The sequence below is a fragment of the Hemitrygon akajei genome, chromosome 6, assembly GCF_048418815.1.
Source record: "Hemitrygon akajei chromosome 6, sHemAka1.3, whole genome shotgun sequence".
Taxonomy (NCBI): domain Eukaryota; kingdom Metazoa; phylum Chordata; class Chondrichthyes; order Myliobatiformes; family Dasyatidae; genus Hemitrygon; species Hemitrygon akajei.
In genome coordinates this window covers 43,102,108-43,119,723 of record NC_133129.1, presented here as the reverse complement: position 1 = coordinate 43,119,723, position 17,616 = coordinate 43,102,108, and the positions used below count along the sequence as shown (strand labels likewise).

Below are 17,616 nucleotides of genomic sequence, written 5' to 3'. Positions count from 1 at the left end.
TTAGTACCTCATTCCTGATGATAGAAACGAGAACAAGGGATGACCTGGATGATGGGGATACTTAATGATGGACGCCACCTTTTTGAGGCATTGCTCCATGAAGATGTCCTGGATACTACAGAGGCTAGTGCTCAACATGGAGCTGACTAAATTTATAGCTCTCTGCAGCTTATCCCAATCTTGTGTAGTAGCCCACACCGCGTTCCATCTCCCCCCCCCACCTTACAAGACAGTGATGCAGCCAGTTAGAATGCTCTCCATGGTACACCTGTAGAAATTTGTGGGTGTTTTTCATGACAAACCAAATCTCCTCAAAGTCCTAATGAAATATAGCTGCTGTCGTGCCTTCTTGGTATCTGCATTGATATGTTGGTCCAGGTTAGATCTTCAGAGATATTGACATCCAGGAACTTGAAATTGCTCACTCTCTCCAATTCTGATCCCTTTATGAGGACTGGTTTATGTTCCCTCTTCTTACCCTTTCTGAAGGCAACAATCAGATCTTTGGTCTCACTGACGTTGAGTGTAAGGTTGTTGCTGAACACCACTGAACTAGCTGATATATTTTGTTCCAATATGCCCTCTTGTCACCATCTGAATTTCTGTCAACAATAGTCAGCAAAATTATATCTGGCAGTTGAGCTGTGCCTAGCCACACTGCCATGGGTGTAGAGAGAGTAGAGCAGTGGGCTAAGCACACATCCCTGAGATGCGCCAGTGTTGATTGTCAGCGAGGTGGAGATGTTATTTTCTATCTGCACAGATTGTGCTCTTCTGGTTAGGAAGTCAAGGATCCAGTTGCAAAGGGAGGTAAGAAGCTTTGCAAAATTTAATATGGTGTTTACAGCTACGATAGAAAATGAAGCATCCTTCAAATAGTACGATCTGTATTTTAAATGTTAAGAAAATACTCCATTTATATATGTCTCAATAGGGTAATTTTGTAAAATTTTATTTCATCATTAAGAACTTATTACGTGTGACATTGCTCACATTGGTACTGGAATTTCTTGCTTTGTTTTCTTTGGTTCTTACTTCAATCTATCCATGTTCATTAAAATAAAAGTACAATTCATATTTTTATCAAGGGTTCCTTTTTACTGTTTTGACACTTAAATATTTCCAAATTCTGGTACTACACAATTCAAGGAGCCAGTGATGAAGTTGGTGATTGATGAGACGTGTTGTGTTATAGAACAAATTTTACATTCTTGACATATGAGGAAGACTTGCTCTGCCAAGGATGACATAACTGTAAATCAGCTGGTATTACAGAAACAGCTAACTATCATTTGTGGTCTATAATAGATGGACTAGTTGAAAACAGTACGGCCCAAAAATTGCTCTCATAGTATGTGTCAGGTTGATTACTTTCAATAAAGCAAATTTGTGTATACTTGTGCTCAAGCGGTGCGGTCAATTTAACTGTGAAGCCATTCCTGCAAAGAATCCTCTCCATCGATATGCTGTAGCAGATTCTGACATCTATCAGTCTCCCAAACTGACCTCATACCTGCATTACTACTCAGGTGCTCAATGTTCCACTAATGTACTCTCTCAATCTTGCAGAGCTGAAATTCTGGGCCACCAAAAAGAAAGGACAACCCCCACCTTCAGTTACCTTCAACCTTTTAAAAGCGATTGTCAATTTGCAGGCTGATTATACAAACTTTTAGTATTTCCTTGAGTCATGTAATGTTGCTAAATCTATGTAAGTGTGCAAGGCATGAATGGCTTTTAAATACTCTAAGTAAATCTATTTCTCTAAGACACCGTTGTGTTTGGAGGCATTCCCACAGCATAAATCTGAGATTGATCAGAAAGCACCAGGAGGGGGCTGGTATCAGTGGACCATAACTGGCCAGAGTTCAGGGTGCAATTCTTCTAACTGAACCTCAGCCAAAAACAACTTATAAAGTCAGTTAAAGATCAATGAGTTTGAAAGAGGGCAGAGAAAATTTACGAAGATGTTTCTGGGACTTGAGGACCTGAGTTGTCGGGAAAGGTTGAATAGGTTAGAACTTTATTCTGTCAAGGCTGGGAGAATAAGGGGAGATTTGATAGAGGTATTTTATAGATAGGCAGATTTTTCCACTGAGGTTAGGTAGACCAGAACTAGAGGTCATGGGTTAAGGGCAAAAGGTGAAATGTTTAAGGGGAACATGAGGAGGAACCTCCTCACTTGGAGGGAGGTGAGAATGTGGAACAAGATGCCAGCAGAAGTGGTGGATGCTGTTCGATTTCAACAGTTAAGAGAAATTTGGATAAATAAATGGATGGGGGGGGGGGGGCATGCAGGACTGGAAGTCCAGGTGCGGATCAATGGAACTAGGTTTGTTGCAGAATAATAGCTTGACACAGATCTGATGGGCCAAAGGGCCTGTTTCTGTGCTGTAGTGTTCTATAGCTCTATGACTGTAGTTAGGCGTCCACTGAAATCTGATACCTTCTGCAGTTCAAGCACAGAGCACGTGCTGAAATATTAAAAATATATCACAGATTCATATCTGGTCGCATTAGATTACAGTCGCTTTTTCTTCAGAGAGATCAGGCTATTTTGCCAAAAACATCAGATGGAAAATATGTGGCTTTCCGTGGACTGATTGCTTACTATTGTCCAGGTCACCTGTAAAGGGAAGAGCCCTTGAGGCTTTCATCTTTAGCTCATTTCCCTTATCAACCCACAGAGTAAAACGTAAAGAACCGGCTGTTGCTGACTCCAATATTTAACAGCTATCAGCAGTGTATAGTTTAGTTTAGACTCCAGAAAGCAACCGCTAGCCTATCTGATCAAAAGGCGATTTATGCAAAATCAGTCTCCAGTGCAGTTCTTTCCGATGTAGCTCCTGGAAGTAGCATCTTCCTTAAACTAAATGCCACTTGTCTTAATTAGATATTATGAAGTTGAGTTCACCAGCTATATTATTTATCATATATCGTAACAATGCAAATTGTCAATTTTGTTGGTTAAATTGGTCTCTGAAGTAAAGTCAGGAAACAGTTTATTATCAAATGCAGTGAAATCGAAGGAATTTTTTGCGACATTGCCTTCGGTCTTTAATGAGGTTTGAAGGGGTATCAACAATTTCCAGATATTTAATACATTGCCAAATTCCACCAAAACGGACGGAACTGAAACCTCCAAACACCCGCACCGAATGTTTCAGAGTAAATCATTGCAACGACGTCGATCTCCCAAATCAAGCACACATTCACCCTTTAATGTTACTGTTTTAACCCCTGCCAGCTTCCGTCAATTCTTCAGGAGCTTCTTAGCAACGCTCGGGACTGGAGGATGTGATCTGCTGACGTAAGCGCGTGCATCCAGAATTGACGTTACGTAGCGCATGCGTAAGGTCCTCTGGTGGGACGTGAGGAGGCGGGGACTTGGCGACGTCAGGGAGTAGATTCAAAGATGGCGGCTGGCGGTGTGGTTGCTAAGTACAGCAGCTTGATAGCACTTGCATTTGCCATTTACGAAACGCGAAATAAATTTGCCGAGGGAGTGATATGAGTGCGTGTTGGGCAGTAACGTGATTTATTTGCTTTTTTAGGTCTGTCATGTGAGGCCAGGGTCAATCTTGACTGTGGGGTGCAGAGACCGGTGGGATCTCGGCCTTTAATGTAGATTTCATGGTAAGTGAGAAGAAATAGGATTCTGCGGGGGACACAGCCGTCTTTGGCACCCTCACTATTGTATTGTGAATCCTAAACGAAAAGAATTGCACAACATGCTGGATGCTCAATAGTTGCAAAAGTCGCAGCGGGTAATCATAAAAACAAAATATAGGGAACAACTTAAATACTGGAGAATTAGCAGTTGACAAACTCGTGATGCTAAAACCTGATCCCTGGACAGATCGTTTGCATCAGCTGTTGATTATAGAGAAATTAGATGTATTGGCAGTAATTTCACAGTAATCGTTAGATGATTTGAAAACTGCTCCTGTGAGATCTTTATTCGTAAAACGGTAAGGAGCAAAAAGCAAGTCTGATGTCAATGATCGGATGAATTGGTATAAACTTCATAAAGTGGAAATCATGTCTGACAAATCTATTAGGAGTTCATGGTATTGGAGGTAATATATTAGTAAACAGATAATTAGCAGGAAGTTGAATTCAATGAGAGGGTCATTTTAAGGTTGGCGATCTGTACGCATTGAGTTGCCACACATCATTCTTGTACAGTATCCTTATTATCTGTTTCTAATAAATAGTATTAAGAAGGATATTGTGTGGGGTAATTTCATTGAAACCTCCTCAATTCTGAAGTCCCTGGATGGAGTGGATGTGGCGACAATGTTTCCATTAATAAAGGAGTCTAGGATCCAAGGGCACAGCCTCAGGATAAAGTGATGTCAATTGAGAACTGAAGTGAGGAGGACTTTATTCAGCTAGAGGATGGTGAATCTGGAATTTGTTGCCATAGAGGCTGTGGGGGCTAGGTCATTCAGTTTATTTAAGCCAATACATTCTTGATTGGTAAGGAAGTTAAGAATTACAGAGAGAAGGTGGGAGAATGGAGTTGAATAAAAAAAAGAGCCATGATTGAATGACCGAGCAAACTCCATGGGCCAAATGGCCTAATTCTGCTCCTATTTTATGAGTTCAAAAAGGTGTTGTCACTCTTTTGGGGTTGTGTTACAGACCTTTCAACTTGCAATAGAAGATAGAGGAATAGAAATGTAGGCAGATTTCAAAGAAATACAATTCTCTACTGTACTGGTGTTCTGTACTGGAGGATTCCAATTTACCAAATATTAACTGGGATTGACTTCACATTAAAGGTTCAGTTGGTGGTGGGGGGCGGGGGGGGGGGGGGCTGGGTGGTGCTGAAATTTTTGAGTGTGTCCAGGACAGCTTTTTGACACAACATGTAGATGACCAGCAAGAGGCGGGAGTGGATCTTATCTTGGGGAACATAGCTAGAGTTGTCAGAGATCATTTTGGATATGGTGTCCACAGCACCATATATTTTAAATCACTATGGAATATATAGTGATGAGCCAGGAGTAAAGGTCTTGTATTAGGGTAAAGTCAGTTTCATACGGATGACCTGACAAAGTTAGAGTAGCACATCTGTGTGTACAGAAGTTGTCAACAGCACAATGGGAAACATTCAAATGAGAAATAAGAGTTTAAAACTTGTAGCAAGCGGTAACCAATGTAAGGAACCCTTGACATTGAGTTACTTTGTAGAAACGGATGCATGTGAAAGATAGGAACTAATGCCTGTTATCTGTATAAAATGTTTAGGGAGGTATTTGAGCAGCAGCCAATCGGACATCAGAAGCTTGAGAAGACGTCACTTACTCAGGTTCAGCGATTGAGTAGAAAAGGCAGCAACTCACGGCAGCTTGTTGTTTTGAGCAGTGACCAGTTGGACATTGGAGATGTGAGAAGACGTAACTCTCTTAGGTTCACCGATTGAATAGAAAAGGCAGCTACTTGCGCCAGTTGGTGTGTTGAGCAGAGGCTAATCGGTGTTCTGGATTGATTGGCAAGAACAAATTAAAGTAAGGCAGGGGCAAATGGTGCAACCATCGTTGGAGTGGTCTGAGTTAGAGTGGGGATTTTGAAGCTTTAGCTTTTCGAGGGTTCAGTCAGACAAGGCAAAAAAGCCTTAGGTAGATTTTTCTGCCCCACAGTTTATTGTTTTTCCTTCTTTATATTTGCTCGGTTAGAAACGTAGGGATGCCAGGCAAAAGAATAACCAGAGAAAGAGTAGGGCTTATTAACAGCAATCTGTTCAGGAGCCAGATGCTATACGTAAAGTAAAAAAATGAATACTTTCGATTGGTATTCAAATAGGAAAGAGACTTTTTAGTTGGAGAATTCAGTGAAAGGATAGTTGAAATCCAAGTGCAGGTCTCCATAAATTGAGATACTCAGTACCTTAGTGGACTTAAAGAAGCCCTTATCCCAGGCAGCAAAGGAGGAGATAGATGGGACTCTGCCTGAGATTTTTATAAGTTTTGGCTGGACCAGATAACAGAAGCATAATATACTGAATATGTAATACAGTAATGTAAATGTCCTTTTTAAACAAAAGTAGCTTGTTAACTATAGAGCTCTGAGCCTAACATCAGACTAAGGACGGTACTGGTGAAAATCCAAAGAGGATTAATGATTATTTGGAAAGGCAGGGATTGAAGGCCAACATGGTCGATTCAATCTGATGAATTTGATTGAATTCTTTGAAGTGGCACCAAAGTATATGGATGAGGACAGGGAAGTAGATGGTAAACTGGTTAAAAAGGATGGGTCTTTTTCAATTCAAGGCATTTTAGCAAAATGGATCCAAATACTGTTTTGGCTATAAAAGACAGAGTATGACAGTAGAGGGCAATAATTGCTGTGGCTAGTGGTGCCTCACAAGGATTAGTGCTGGGACCTTGGATGTTATAACATATATAAATGACTTATTGCATCTTTTTTAAGTGGTGAACTAACTTAAATGAAACCCATCACTTTAATGAAAGTTTGTTTAGGTAAATATTTGCTCATCAGGGTGAGCTGTACTTTGTTGGTTGAGGTAGGGAAGATATTCTATAAATACAAGTGTTATTTTTTTCTAATGAGTGGAAATCAAACATTGTTTTAGGAATAGGTCTTATATTTAAGAATTAATGGCTGGGAGATGGGCAATGTTAACAATGTTTGCCTCTTCACAATTAGCAGATGATGCTACAGTGGTGCTAGAAAGCTTGTGAACCCTTTTGAATTTTCTCTGTTTCTGAATAAATGTAATCTAAAGTGTGATCAGATCTGCACGCAAGTCCTAGAACTAGATGCAAGGAACCCAATTAAATAAATAATGCAAAAACATTATACTTTTTCATTTATTGAGAAAAATGATCCAATATTACATGTATTTGTTGGAAAAAGTATGTGAACTTTTGCTTTCAGTAACTGGTATGCTGCAATAGCTTCAACAAAACGTTTTCAGTAACTTGATCAGTCCTGCACATCAGCTTGGAGGAATTTTAGGCCATTCATTCTTACAAAACTGCTTGAACTCTGGGATGTTAGTGGGCTTCCTTGCATGAACTGCTTGCTTCAGGTCCTTCCACAACATTTCTATAGGATTAAGGTCAGCACTTTAACTCAGCCATTCCAAAATGTGAAATGTCTGCTGCTTTAACTATTCTTTGGTAGACTGACGTTTGTTTAGGATCGTTGTCTTGCTGCATGATTGGCTTTCTCTTGAGCTTCAGTTCATGGATGGATACCCTGACATTTTCCTATAGAATTTGCTGGTTCAATTCAGAATTCATAGTTCCATTAATGAGTTAGCAAAGTAGGCCCATACCATGACACTGCCACAACTGTGTTTCACAGATGGGATGAGGTTTTTTATGCTGGAATGCAGTATTTGCTTTTCACCAAACATAACGCTTCTCATTTAAGCCAAGAAGTTCTATTTTGTACTCATCTGTCCACAGAACATTTGTACAATAACCTTATCGTTTATCCATGTGGTCTTTAGAAGGGCAGCAATGTTCTTGGAGAGTGGCTTTCTCCTTGCAATCCTGTCAAGCTTGCTATTGTTGTTCAGTATTTGGCTGATGATAGATTCATGAACACTGATATTAGCCAATTCAAGAAAGACCTGTAGCTCCTTGGATGTTACCCTGGGGTCTTAGTGACCTGGAATATTATGACTTGCTCAAGTAGTGTTTAGTCGACTATGCCTGGGGAGAGTAACAAATTTCCTCCATTTGTACACCATCTGCCTGACTGTGGATTGGTGGTGCTCAAACTCTTTAGAAATGGTTTTGTATCCTTTTCCAGCATGGTAAGTATTACAACTTTTTTTTCATCCTCAGAAATCTCCTTTGATCGAGGCATGGCACCCTTCCAAAAATCTATATGGTGAAGACCTAGGTTTGTGTTTTTTAAATAGGGCAGGGCCTCCCACACCCACACCTGATTGTCATCCCATTGATTGAAACACCTGAGTTTAGTTTCAACTTTAAATAAACTGATAATCCTAGCAGTTCACATACATTTTCCAACAAATACATGTAACATTGGATCATTTTTTCAATAAATAAGTGAACAATTATAATGTTAGTGTTATTTAATTGGCTTCTCTTTATCTAATTTTAGGACACCTGAAGATCTGATCACATTGTAGGTCATATTTATATAGAAATAGGGTAAATTCTAAAGCGTTCACTTATCTTCTAGTACCCAGTGTAAGACCAGTCTCCGGATAAGAATTTAGCCATCTGTCACTTAAATGAGAAAGGTTTTTTAGGGCAGAGATTGATAAATTATCAAATTCAAGGCAGTTGATACACAGTTGTTGCACATGTTCAAAATATTTCTTTTTTTAGATTCAGGGATATGGGGACTACATGGAAAAATTTAAAATCAATGATGATTTCATTTGGATAGTGGAGATAACTTGGGTTTTATGTCCTGATGCTATGTATTCTTAATGGACTATGTTTATTTTTCTAACTCAATTCTAATTATATTTGATTAAAAAAAACACTATAGGGATACTATACGAAGTATGGAAATGAAGACATTGCCATACTTAAAAAAAAAAGATGCTCTGCTCTGTTCTGATGCAGATTAACACTTAAAGATGGCAACGACAGATGGAGATCTGCAATCGGATTGTAACTCTGAGTTGCGTGATCTAAGACAGAAAGTCATAAACCTGGAGGAAGAATTAACTGACTGTAAAAATCAGCTTTTGGCCTTACAGAAAGAGCTAAATCATACTGAGGTCCTATACAATGATGCAAAATGTTGCAATGAAGAGCTTTACAAACAGGTAAACTAAATATTATCCAAAGATACTTAAGCCACAAGCCTTAAGTTTACAGATGCACATTAGACAATAAAATCTTAAAATTAAACTATTATTTTATAATTTGAATAAAGTATTCAAAATATGTTAATCATGTGCCTTATAGATAGAAATGTCACATCATAATTATTGGATTTGAATCTGATGATTACTACAGACTTTCATTTTGCTATGTTTACATAATTCAATTTTTAATGCAAAGAATTACTGAGTTAAAACCTAAGATTTTGGTCATACCCATTCCTTGATATTACTTAGTTGCTTGAATCTCATGTATGGTGGTTGAAAAGTTAATGTTAATGGCGTTTAGGAGTTCATTAGGTGTATATGTTCGCATTTTCATTACAAAAGCTTTGTTTGGGTGCATGTTTCATTATCTATGTACTTAATTCCATATTCTTTGAAGATCCAGGAAGATGGCAAGAAAGAAATTCCAGTTGAGAAGAAGGACATGGGAGTTGTTATATGGTTTATGTTGAGATATAATCTGGTGGCTATGTGGAAGATTGTGGAAATGTGGCTGTACTGGTAGCAATTTTGTTTGACAGTTATGGAAGCATAGTTACAGCTTTATGACACAGAAACAAATATATAGTCATGCACAGAAGTACAAGGAGGAAGATGGGACAACCAGAAGAGGAGATCGCAGGGCCCTCAAGGATTAGAAAATTCGGAGGGCTGGAATATGGTAACTTGAAAAGACTGTTTGGTTTTGGGAGAGAAAGTAAAGAAGTATTGATGAAGTATCCACGAGAAAATCTGCAGATGCTGGAAATTCAAGCAACACACAAAATGCTGGTGGAACGCAGCAGGCCAGGAATCATCTATAGGAAGGAGTACAGTCAACGTTTTGGGCTGAGACCCTTCGTCAGGACTAACTGAAAGAAAAGATAGTAAGAGATTTGAGAGGGGAGGAGGAAATCTGAAATGATAGGAGAAGACAGGAGGGTGAGGGATAAAGCTAAGATCTGGAAAGTTGATTGGCAAAAGGGATACACAGCTGGAGAAGGGAAAGGATCATGGGACGGGAGGCCTAGGGAGAAGGAAAGGGGGAGGAGAGCACCAGAGGGAGATGGACAGCAGGCAAGGAGTGATTGTGAGAGGGGCAGAGAGAGAAAAAAAAGGGGGATTAATAAATAAATAGGGATAGGGTAAGAAGGGGAGGAGGGGCATTAACAGAAGTTAGAGAAATCAATGTTCATGCCATCAGGTTAGAGGCTACCCAGACGGAATATCAGGTGTTGTTCCTCCAACCTGAGTGTGGCTCCATCTTGACAGTAAAGGAGACCATGGATAGACGTATCAGAATGGGAATGAGACGTGGAATTAAAATGTGTGGCCACTGGGAGATCTTGCTTTCTCTGGCATGCAGAGCGTAGGTGTTCAGCGAAACGGTCTCTCAGTCTGCTTTGGGTCTCACCAATATAAAGAAGGCCATACAGGGAGCACCGGACGCAGTATACTATACCAGCCGACTCACAGCTGAAGTGTCGCCTCACCTGGGAGGACTGTCTGGGGCCCTGAATGGTGGTGAGGGAAGAAGTGTAAGGGTAGGTGTAGCACTTGTTCCGCCTACAAGGACAAGTGCCAGGAGGGAGATCGGTGAGTGGGATGGGAGGGGACGAATGAACAAGGGAGTCACAGAGGGAGTGATCCTGTGGAAAGCAGAAAGGGGGGGGGGGGGGTGGAAGATGTGCTTGGTAGTGCGATCCCGTTGGAGGTGGCAGAAGTTACAGAGAATTATATGTTGGACCCAGAGGCTGGTGGGGTGGTAGGTGAGGACAAGGGGAACCCTATCCCGAGTGGGGTGGTGGGAGGATGGGGTGAGAACAGATGTGCGTGGAATGGGAGAGATGCATTTGAGAGCAAAGTTGATGGTGGAGGAAGGGAAGCCCCTTTCTTTAAAAAAGGAAGACATCTCCTTTGTCCTGGAATGAAAAGCCTCATCCTGTATAATTTATTTTCAAGGACAGATAGGTTAAAGAAAACAGATAAATAGTTTTTAAAGAAAACCCTTGGCTTGGTTTGATTTTTATTGATTTTCTTTTGCATCAGTAGACTTTGTGTACTGGGTCTTAGTTGATCGGTTGAGATTTCTCTGCTGATTGACAGTGAAGAAGCATGATGACACATTATGATCTTAACCAAATTATTTTTTAAAGCAGACGTAACCATCACCTGATTGATGAACTTGAAGTGTAGTGCTGCACAACAAAAGGAACGTAAAGATATTTTTAGTGGTGTGTGAAAAAAGTTATGAAGTTTGATGGAGGTATACAGTCCTACCAAATTCAGTGCTACTGGTCTTTGAAAGAAATAACTGAGGTTTGAAAGATGGGCTATAGTATGGTTTTTAATGCAGGGAGATCAGATCAATAGACTGCAGGAGTATTTGGTTCCCTTGTATATTTGCATTAACAAAGGGAAGGACAGAATAGTATTCATTAAAATACTAATGAATTTTAATGCAGGACATAAGAGTTTTTGTTTTTAGGATGGGAGTTACAAACAAGGATTTATAAACAAGATACAGGCCACTCCCTTATTTATGGAATTCACAAATTACTTCCCAAAAATCTGAAATACAGAACACGTTCTTACAAAATGTAATGAGAAAAAGTAAATACCATTTTTTCAACTAACATTTCTTGATATATGAGCTGATGACACAGCATCATGAGAAATCATGATCTGGACTATTTTCCTAGATTGCTCACCTGTTAAATCCCTGTTAAACAGGGGTCACCTGCAGTCACTAATCCAATAAACAAGTCAAAATAAGCTTCTTTGTTAAGAAAGCACTTGGGATTTTGAATTTGCTATTTTGTAGAGGGGAAAAACTGAATAAAAAGTTATGCTGATTAAATAACATTAAAAAAGGGTGCATGATCATGCAGTGGCATAAATAAGTTTTATTTGAAGTCTCTCTCAATCAAATCAATTTAATTCCACATTTATATTAAATATGATATTACCAATTGTTGTTTATTATTGTAATTTGAAAGTCATTAATATGTTTCACATTTTGTTTATGTATTTATAGGTTAACGATCTTAGTGAAAAACTCCATGAAAGAAAAAAGAAAGAAAATAATAAAACTGATGTTGAAATTCAGACAGATCTTTGCTTTACACATGAGCACAGAGGTATATATTAAAATTAGGCTGATGGGATATAAATTTGGCAAATAATGAGCTGCTGGGAGCAACTTTGCATTTGGATCCTACTTTGACTTTTTTGTGATGGAGAGAAAATACTCTACTTGTAGAAGTTCTGGAGATTATTTGTAGCTTTAGTTAGAAGTTGCTTCTAAAAGTGAATAAAAGATTTGGCACTTGTCAAATATCCAAATGGTTTTGTAATATTAGTACTTGGCACCAAAAATCATGACACAAAGTATTTGATAAAATAATTTGAATAAAATAGACATTGCAAAAATTAAGTGCTTAAATCTTAATACTTTGTTCTCTAGACTTTCAGAAAGAAGATCTTGATTTTCATTACCATCTGAAAAGTGATCAAAATGATGTGTGGCAAGAATCAGGGCTTTTAGAGGATTCCACTTCGGTGTTAGCTCAATCTCAAACACAACCACAGACAGACTGCTCGCAGTACTCAGAAACTGTTCAGACAGATAGTTATCAGTGCACCGATTATCCTGATGAATCAGCACCACCAGATGGATCTGGAGACCATAAGAATGGGGATGAAACTACAGGGGTAGGTATTGTCTGTAATGAGTCAAAATATCATTAGGTATAGGTTTAATGAAATGTCTCTGAAGTGTATTTTCAGCAATACTATATGAAATTACTATGTGAGAGTACAGATCAAATAGAATAGATATTGAACAATGCAGCATTTCTGGCTATTATAAATGAAGTTATTACAACCATTTGATAAATATTTAACAAAATTGATCAAAAAAACTAAAGTAAATACAAGAACAGGGAAAGAATGAAATATCATAATTTTTTGCCAATGAACCTATGACATTTTGAAAGCCCCCTTAGGTCAGGAGCAATTGGGGTTAGAGAATGTCAGCAATATTATTTTTTCATGTACAAAACATTTAAAATGGATATTATTCATAATAATTGTTAATAATTCTATACAGAGGGAGTTGCTAGTCTGTTGAAGAGTATTGAGAAAAATCATGAAATCAGAATGTCGATTCTGAATTAGAAGTCATGGGCTTGTCCTACTTCAGAAATGAGCATGTGTGATAAACTAACACATTTAGAGTTTTAGGAGAGTTATGCTATTGAAATCGCCGTCGTTTTGAATATAGTAGTAGAGTGCAAACTTTTCAAGGAAAGGGCCAGATGGACAATTGAATAATTTTTGGGACCATTCTTGAAATGTATATTTTAACTGTACTTAATGCTATCTAAATAATTTTAGTTTTGTGTATGATGGCACAAAGTATTAGTTTCTCTTCACTTTACTAACTACAAATAACTAGTGATCTCCTTATTAAAAATACTCAATTCTGTCGGGAACTTTAAAAGTTTAAAAAAATTGGAGAAATTTTTTTTAAAAAACTTGAATTTTTTTGTGCTGGAGATGAAATCAAAGTTATGAATTGAAATTACTTTTATTTAATAATCAATATTTGTAAAGAATACAGTTAATTTATAAAGAATAAACATTCATCCATTACATCATTACTGCACATAATCCCAGGTCTGCCTAGAGTCAGAATCTATCACTCTTCCTCCCTAGCCAGGACTTCTAATGTTTATGGTTTAGTCTTTGGCAGCTGTTCCCTCACAGTTTAAACATAACCAGAGGATTTTTCCAACGTGTGCATATTGCATGCATCAAGTGAAGGATCAATGATTATTTTTTGAGGGTTACCATGTGTGTAGTGGATAGTAAAGTGGCTGCTGATACACTGACATGGAATATAAATGTAGAGAATAGGCAAGGCCATCTGGTGCATAAAGTAGTAACTCTTTTTATTGATGAGGACCCAATACCACAAAAGCTGGTCTTGTTAGTATGGGGTTTCCCAACCTGGGGTCCATGGACTCTTCAAGTAGTGGTAGGGGTCCATGGCTTAAAAAGAGTTGGGAACTCCTGTTAGCATTTGAAGAAGAACTAGATTTTGAACCGTAGATGAAGTTACTTGAGAACTTTGATTGGAGAAATGTGCAGCAATTATCGAGCTGTATTGAAGACTAGGAACATGATCCTAATAAGCCAGGCATATGTGATAGGCTGTATATTAAATACCATGAGCGTAAAAGAGCAATTTAAAGTATTCATATAAAAGCAGATATAGGATCTAGTTATGTAAAATTCAGCAATTTTGAGTTTTAATGAAGCTTCAAGGAGATATAATTTTAAGGTGACTGCAGAAATATATAGGGTGGATGTCAGAGGTAAGCTCTTTACACAGAGAGTGGTGGGTGTGTGGGATACCCTGCCAGGGATAGTGGTAGAGGCAGATACATTGGGAGAATTTAAGAAACTGTTAGGCCCCTGGACGATAGAAAAATGTAGGGTTATGTACGAGGGAGAGGTTAGATTGATTTTAGAGTAGGTTAAAAGATTGGCACAACATCGTGAGTGGAAGGGCCTGTACTGTGCTGTAATGTTCCATTTTCCATATACATATTTTTAATAAGAGTTAGCATCCCTTTGATTCATCTGCTCCATTTCTGTAAACTCCCTGAATACAACATCAATAAAATATCTGGAAGAACTCTACTTAAAGCAGTAAAATAAAATTCTGACAAACCAGGGTGGCTGGGATTTTGCTGGTGTCAGACTAGCAGACTATTGAGAGTTATTCTTCATAATATCCTACTATTAAGATTTAATACCGTATTGTTTATATATTTTTTGTTAACCTATTAAAGTGAGCTTCAAAGGAGTGCAGGAACAGGATGTCGGTGAGCTACAAGGAAATGTTGGAATTGACCTAGCCGTTTCAGTGGAATGCAAAGAAAGGGGTGTTTTAAGTTTGAGATTGTGGGAACAAGGGTGTTTGAATTTCAGGGGAGAGTGAGCATAGGGGCATTAGTGATTTTCAGGGCAGTGAGGGAAATAATCGCCGCTGTCAAAATATTGGGTTTGCTGAATAGTCAGATAGTGGATTATCAGCGGTTTACCGTATTTGAGCTGTTGAAGTATACAGCATGTACAGAGTAAATGGTTGCATTTGTAGTGGAATGCTAGTTGAATCATTTGTATAGTTAAAAAAATATTTCCACGTATATAGCCTTTGCCTAGATGTCACTAACAGACTGTGACAGGTACTCTTTTTGTATATATTGTCTACTCTTGGATAGGTTGTCCTCTCTTCAAAGGCCTCTGATTCCACCTTATCCCACAGAAGTCTCTCAACTGTCTTTTCTGTCTTCACTGAACTTAGTTGTCTCAAAATTATCCTCTTTCTTAAAATTCTGCTCCGAGTCTCCGATTCCATCGAGTCTGCTCCGCCATTCAATCATGGCTGATCCATTCCAGCCATGGCCCCAGCCCCATTTTGCCAAACTCCATTCATTTTCCCGGGATTGATGACTAAATCTTTAATGGCTTAAGTCTTGTCTTCTGGAATTCTCTCTCTAAGTCCCTGTGTTTCTCCATTTCCCTGTTATCAGAGGTGATTTTTTTTTAGGACAGGGTTTGTATCAATCCTATTTTAATTTTGTAAGTTGTTGCTACAGTAGTGAGTGAAAGTGTATTCCAAAATACAATCATTCCTAATGTTAAAAGTATATAAAACACTTTGTACATTAATTTAAATTATTTTATCTTTCCTTTCAAGGACTCAAAGAATATATCTCTGGCAGAGAGTTTACGTGTTACTGCAGAAGCTGCTATGTCACAGATGGGCTTCATGTACGATGAAAGTAGTGGGTTGTATTATGATTACAGTACTGGGTTCTACTATGATTCGGTAATTTGAATTGCTTTCTCTTACACTTATGAATTTTATTAAATTAAGTTCACTTCCATTTTTTGACAAATTAATATTTAAATAACTAAATTATTAATGTGTTTTAATAGAGACGGCCATGTTAAAAACCTAAAGATATCAGGTATTTTAAATAATCTGGATAGTTTTGGGCACTCTACAGTTTAAAGAAATAATACATGGATTAGAAGTTTCAGTTATAGTTGGGTCTGTTATTAAAATGCCATCCACTGAAATTGAGAAAGTTGTAAATCTGCCCTCTGAATTTTTGAGGGGTTGACAAAGACAGTAGTGAAATTAGAAGCCTTAGATGGAGGAGATCTTTTGTTTTTTTTTTGTTACTAAGTTTGTAGAACATATTTATTTATTGATTGATTGTTTGACTGACTGACATAGTGCAGAGCAGACACTTCTGATCCTTCAAGCCGTGCCCAGAAAACCCTGATTTAACCCAAGCCTAATCACGGGACAATGACCAATTAATCTACCACCAGTACATCTTTGGACTGTGGGTGGAAACTGGAACAATGGAAACTGAATTGTTCATAGTAGGTCAGAAGCAATTAGATTACATAAAGAGCAAAACATGAAAAGCAGGAAGTGATTGTTCTGATAGACACGATGAGGCAAAGAGCCTGCTGAAATTTTCATCATTTAACTTTTAAACTGATCGTGTGGAGATACAATTTCACATGAGTGAAAACAATTTCTTCTTCCCTTTATTTTGAATAGTTCTTAAATCTATTGTAGCTGATTATAGTAAATTTATAAACTATTAGTCTTTTCAAATATGTTTGCTATTTAAATTAAAAATCTTCGGAAAATTTTTAAAGCATTCTTAAACTTCTCTAATGGTTTTTCACCAATTAACAAGTTGTGCAATATAGATCAGAAGGACAATAGGATGTACAGTGGATTCCGGTTTATTGGGACACATTAGGAACAGCAAGTTTTGGCCCAATTAAGCAGCTGCCTGAATTAGCCGAAGTTTCATGGAAATAGTTAAAAACGTATAAAAATCAAACTACTGTTTCACTGAGTAACACATTATGTATTTACTGCTGGTTGTCTGTTGTATCTGATGATGACAAGAAATCTGTGTGTGAGAGCTTTTAAAGTGGAAACGCCATTCCACTGGGGCAATTCCACATTCTCAACCTCGGAATCCTGGGTCCAGTGATACTGGGTTCTTCATTGGTTGCAGTAGATGATCATGACTTCTTTTCTGCCTTGTCATACTGTTCGCTCTCCACAGACCATTGCAAAAATGCCTTCCTAGCTGTTGGAACTCACTGTAGATCTGACTTTGCATGCTAGGACAAACACGTCCCTATCTCTCCGGGGTATAAGGCCCACCAGCTACCTGCACCTGGTTTAACCTGTCTTTCAAAGCAGTGTACTGGGGTATGCTGGCTGCTGCAATCAAACAGCTACTTGGAGCCAAAGGAGAGGGTTGAGTTTATACAGCCATATTCTCTTGATTTACTGTAAAAGAACAAAATCAGTGCAGACACTTAGCGTAAATAATGGACTACCTTCGTATAATTTTTGATGATTGCATTCTCCAAATTATCATTTACATTGTAAAATTCAGGATGATTGCTTTTACCTTCAAATTCTTTATAGTCCTTGTAGAGGATGTGCTGGAGCTTTTGGAAAGCAACAAGTTGGATAAGTCACCAGTACCGAACAAGATACACTCCAGGCTACTGTGGGAGGCAAGGGAGGAGATTGCTAAGCTTCTGGCGATGATCTTTGCATCATCAATGGGGATGGGAGAGGTTCCAGAAGATTGGAGGGTTTCAGGTGTTGTTCCCTTATTCAAGAAAGGGAGTAGAGATAGCCCAGGAAATTATAGACC

At 38.3% G+C, this 17,616-nt stretch overlaps 1 protein-coding gene across 5 annotated transcripts in view; it reads left to right on the top strand.

Moving 5' to 3' along the window:
- The first annotated feature begins 3,371 nt into the window (after positions 1-3,371).
- The window catches only part of aggf1 (angiogenic factor with G patch and FHA domains 1), a 73,061-nt gene continuing 58,816 nt past the window's right edge, over positions 3,372-17,616 (top strand). The window contains exons 1-6 of one of the 5 annotated variants that reach the window (XM_073048244.1): positions 3,372-3,441; positions 3,555-3,636; positions 8,586-8,791; positions 11,871-11,973; positions 12,300-12,547; positions 15,606-15,737. In XM_073048244.1, the coding sequence (XP_072904345.1) occupies positions 8,600-8,791; positions 11,871-11,973; positions 12,300-12,547; positions 15,606-15,737 (675 nt within the window). In that variant the 5' untranslated portion in view covers positions 3,372-3,441; positions 3,555-3,636; positions 8,586-8,599. Of the gene's footprint in view, positions 3,637-8,508; positions 8,792-11,870; positions 11,974-12,299; positions 12,548-15,605; positions 15,738-17,616 lie in introns of all 5 variants that reach the window. The other 4 variants (XM_073048248.1, XM_073048249.1, XM_073048245.1 and 1 more) reach the window with 4 other exon arrangements.